Source organism: Eucalyptus grandis, chromosome 6 (assembly GCF_016545825.1).
Source record: "Eucalyptus grandis isolate ANBG69807.140 chromosome 6, ASM1654582v1, whole genome shotgun sequence".
In the NCBI taxonomy this organism is placed as follows: domain Eukaryota; kingdom Viridiplantae; phylum Streptophyta; class Magnoliopsida; order Myrtales; family Myrtaceae; genus Eucalyptus; species Eucalyptus grandis.
In genome coordinates, this window is record NC_052617.1 from 44,524,191 (window position 1) to 44,528,402 (window position 4,212).

The 4,212-nt window shown below is 40.1% G+C and overlaps 1 protein-coding gene across 1 annotated transcript; it reads right to left on the bottom strand.

Annotated features, from left to right (window-relative positions):
* Positions 1-3,717, bottom strand: LOC104452035 (G-type lectin S-receptor-like serine/threonine-protein kinase At4g27290). Its single transcript, XM_039314599.1, has 5 exons — positions 3,695-3,717; positions 2,677-2,780; positions 2,521-2,543; positions 556-1,549; positions 1-294 (listed from the first exon to the last, which is right to left on the bottom strand). Exons 1-5 carry the CDS (start codon positions 3,715-3,717, stop codon positions 119-121), a joined length of 1,320 nt encoding a protein of 439 aa, XP_039170533.1. The 3' UTR covers positions 1-118.
* Between the last annotated feature and the right edge of the window lie 495 nt (positions 3,718-4,212).

The window sequence follows — 4,212 nt, forward strand, 5'->3', positions numbered from 1 at the left end:
AGTTTGAAATCAGTAATATTCTAGTGAAGGACTTCGTAGGTATCATTGTCCTGCATCATAGCCATTCGAAAGCTAGCAGAAAGCATTGAGCAACAGTTTACACATTACCAGAGAAAAGTTAATCATCATTAAAAAATTTACCAGAGAAAACTGAGTTAGAAAGTCTAATTTGCAGGTGCTTCATCACGGCCTTCTTTTTCTGAACATACACCATCAGACTGAGACTTAGGAATAGCAGCAATGTTCCAGATATCAAGCCTAAGATCAGCTTCCCCTTCTTCTTGCTTGAGTGACCTGGACCAAAAAGAGCCGTTGGAGCACAAAAAAAATTGAGACTCAGAACTGTTAAAGCGTACAGTGAGGATGTTACACGAAAGAAGTCCCTCATCAAGGATAAGGTGTAATGAGGGTAGTTAATAATCCTAATTAGCCCACAAGAAATAGGATTTATTGAATATTAAAATAGAATTATTCGGTGCCCATGTTTTGTTCCAGAGGCTTTCCTGTCTGTTTTTACTGACCGGGGAAATTTTCTCATTAGGAGCAAAATAATACCTGGATCCAGATCAAACATCCTAACATAGATGTCTTGCCCACGTTCATCGTATTCTCTAATATCAGTCAAGTCCCCAAACCACAGCAAACATCCCTTTCCTCCACCTTCAGGATCTAGATTAGAGTATCCCGTACAAGAACAGTTCCTTTTGCAAATTTCTCCACATTCTTGAAGATCCATGCTCCTGTCAAACCAGGAGCTCCGTGTGTCTGGCAACTTCAAACCAGAATACTTTCTGAATATGTCTCTTTTACAGTCCAAAGCGTTTATCCTAACACAACCAATCCGGTTCAATGAACTCCAATTTTGTTGGACTTTTGGTAAAAATCCATTCAAGCATTTGCACACCGGGGACATACTGATGTTGCAGCTAGCATAGGCTCCACAATATGTGTAAAGGTCACAATCATCTGATGGTCCAACAAGATATAGAACCCAATTCTGTGTTTGGTCGACCCATGTGAAGCGCTGCACAACACCATCTGGATTCAAGTACAAACGGGATATCACTGACCTGTTGAGGAATTGGTAGTGGCAGTACATCTTCTGCTCAGTCAGAACAAATTCATATGTGTACTTCAGATTTGGGTTCAAATTAGGCACTCCATCATTTCGGACACCAATCCACGGTCCTAACCTAGACTTGACAGTGGAGCCCTGCTTCAGAAGTATCTGGGGAAACCCATTCGGGTCAAGTCGGTATGAGAAATTACCTGGAGAAGGATCATCTACACTCTTCCAAGATGTCAGATAACGATCAAAGCCCGTAATTCTGTTCCTCCCTAACTTCATCCCCGCCAGAAAAGTATCAGTTGGATAGTCAAAACTCTGCGATAGGAAATTATCAGAACCGGTATTGCCTAAGTCTCTCACAACAAGATTCCCTGAGTCCAGAAGCTGAGCAACTGGATAACGTGAGGGTATTGATGAGTTGGAAGACCAGATTTCACTCCCGTTTCCATCAAGAAGGATGAGACTTCCCTGTCTAGTGATCTTCAGAGTATTGGATGAATCAGTGAGTGGACTGACTCTGTTGGCAACCCATACTACTTTGATGGGATTTATTTTCTTGTACCATATTCCAAGGTAATGCTTTGGGGGATGATGGAGGCTGAAGAATCTTGTTGAGATAGGGTGAGCGATCGAACAAAATATAGACGGAAGAAGAAAAATAAATCGGACAACGGATTTACGTGGTTCAGTCGTAAAGACCTACGTCCACGGGGGAGAGCAGCAGCGGAATTTCACTATGATCAAGCGACAAGGAGATTACACACTCAAGTCACTCAAATACTCTCTCGGTATTTCCCAAACCCTAATTTAATCCAAACCCAAGTCACAGCACAAAATTATCACACAAGCTCAAAAACAAACGCTGAAAAAGAACTCCTTTTCTTGATCGCGCTTCAGCTTGAAGATATGTGGCTCCTCCTTTTCTCTCGTACCGGTGCAACAGCAACACCCCGAAAAGAAGACCTCTTTAGCGGCTTCCTTCTGCCACTTCTACGTAGGGTTTTTGGCTGGCAACCCAACCAACGAAAAAGAAGAAGCAAAAGAAAACTACGTAAAAATTCTGTTTTATATGTGGGTGTGCCCAAGGTCAAACCTTTGACCTTGGGCCCCACTATTTTCCTATTTTAGCTTCACGTGGAGATCTTCACGCGTGCAGAGGAGAGGACTTCTTCCTCTTACGTGCGTGCGTGCATCTTCTCATGAATCCTTCGGCGGCTACCTTTCAATTTTATTTCCTCTTTTGTAATTCCTTCATGAAGTCCACTGAATTTCGCATTTTAACAAACGCTCAAACTCGAGTCATAACAGAATCCTAGTTCGAAAGTCCCCCCAGCTGAAACCATGCTCTTGCCATGTTGCATCGATTGATCCGTAGTTAACGTATCAAGTGCGCTGGAAATCCCTGTGATAGTAGATGCAGTAAAGTGCTAAAAAATAATCAAGGCTCCTACCGCTGTTCCCATGCTGATTGAACCTGCAAACCAACCAGAGAATAGAAATGATTGAAGACGAGGCTGCAGTCTCAGAAATTCTGTAAGTATCAACGGTTCATCCTCATTATATTTGACTCTGGGAAGTCACTAGAAAAGATTCTTAAAGAGACTAACATTCCTGTAAAAGAAAAAGCTGTGCATTATAGTCCCGTCTGCGGGTAATGACACTTCTAAAATCTTCATGAACATCTCTTCTTTGAACCTTTGAACAATCACACCTAGGAAATCATTTAGTAAACTTCAAGAAGTTGAATAGACCATCTGGACTGTTAGAAATCCATCATGCTTTTGTCTCTTTCGAGAATGACGTGAAGACTTGTAGTTGTAGAAGATCAATCGACTTCCTTATGCTACGTCTCTTATACGGCTGCATAAATCTAATTGACTCGTGCCAGCATCACTTGATGCCTCCAGAATGACCATCAAAGCAAATTTGAGAGCAAGCAGAGTTGACAGGCTTAAGGTTATACTCTTAGATTCATTTGATAACGCTTCTATTTCAGCGAACAATTTCTTTTCAAAAATAGTCTTTTTCTTCTAAGTAAAAGAACACGTTTGATAGTAAGATAAAAATTTTATTCTTAGAATGGAAAAATGATAGAAATGCATTTGGTATGATTCACAATTTTTTTGTAATGTGGAATTTCTTTTAATTTCTTAATAATTTTTAATAATTTTTTTTTCTTTTTTTCTTTTCTTATTCTTCCTTGCCACTACCGGCCGCCGCCGACCATCGTCGTTGCTAACTGCCACAGCCATTGTGGCCAGCGGTTGGCGGTGGCTGGATAGCAGGAGTAGGGCACCAAGGAGGAAGAAACGAAAGAAAAAAAAAAAAAAAAAACTTATTTCTATATATTATTCTCGAGATCAAGAAACTAATTTTTTTCTATTTTTTGTTTTTGTTCTAAATTTGTTCCCCGGCCACTTTTTTATTTTGAGGAATAGAAAAATTAATTGAAGTAATCAAATGGATTTCTACTTTTTTTTCTATTTCAGAGAACAAAAGAACGGAAAAACAAAAAAATAGAAACATTGCCAATCATGTCCTTAGCTTCGCTCTTGGCTCCCCCAAGAGGAAAACAGTTCCCAGATAACATGGTGGAAAAAGGAGGCAACTTTGCCGCTCGCTCACCTTCCAGGATATGACTCTGCCATCTTCACAGGTATACATGTCATCAAATTTGGAAAAAGAGAAACGTTGTTGCCCAGTCACGATAGATAGTGCCAAGACCATGACCGGTTTATGCTTCTTTTTGTTGGTTTGTAGTATACCTAAGAGAAGGAAGTGTTAGACTAAATCTAAATAAAAACCGACGATCCTGATTTATCATTCACAAACAGATACGAGCATAATCGGGAATAATTTTGCGGAAATGTAAAGAATTGACATACCTCTAGCGATTAATGAAAATCTGCAAATGCGGAAAATCCCAAAACTTTGAACGAATGCACAAAGCGTAATCGATCTGTGAATATGGAATCATCCGGTCTATACATTTTGGTCCACTAGCCAATATCCCTCAAAACGCGATGGTGTGTTTTCTGTAGCGATAGATTTTGAAGCAAATAACTTGACGTTTTTATTCTGTTTCTTACGTTACCGACATCTGCCATCAAGACCGTTAAGGTATCATATTAATGGGCAATTAT

Coding starts and splice junctions, on each gene's coding strand:
- LOC104452035 (XM_039314599.1), bottom strand. CDS start 3,717: ATGGCAGAGTCATATCCTGGAAG. Junction 2,544..2,676: donor GCTTTTTCTTTTACAGGAAT/GTTAGTCTCTTT, acceptor GTTGGTTTGCAG/GTTCAATCAGCATGGGAACA. Junction 295..555: donor GATGTTTGATCTGGATCCAG/GTATTATTTTGC, acceptor TTTTTGGTCCAG/GTCACTCAAGCAAGAAGAAG.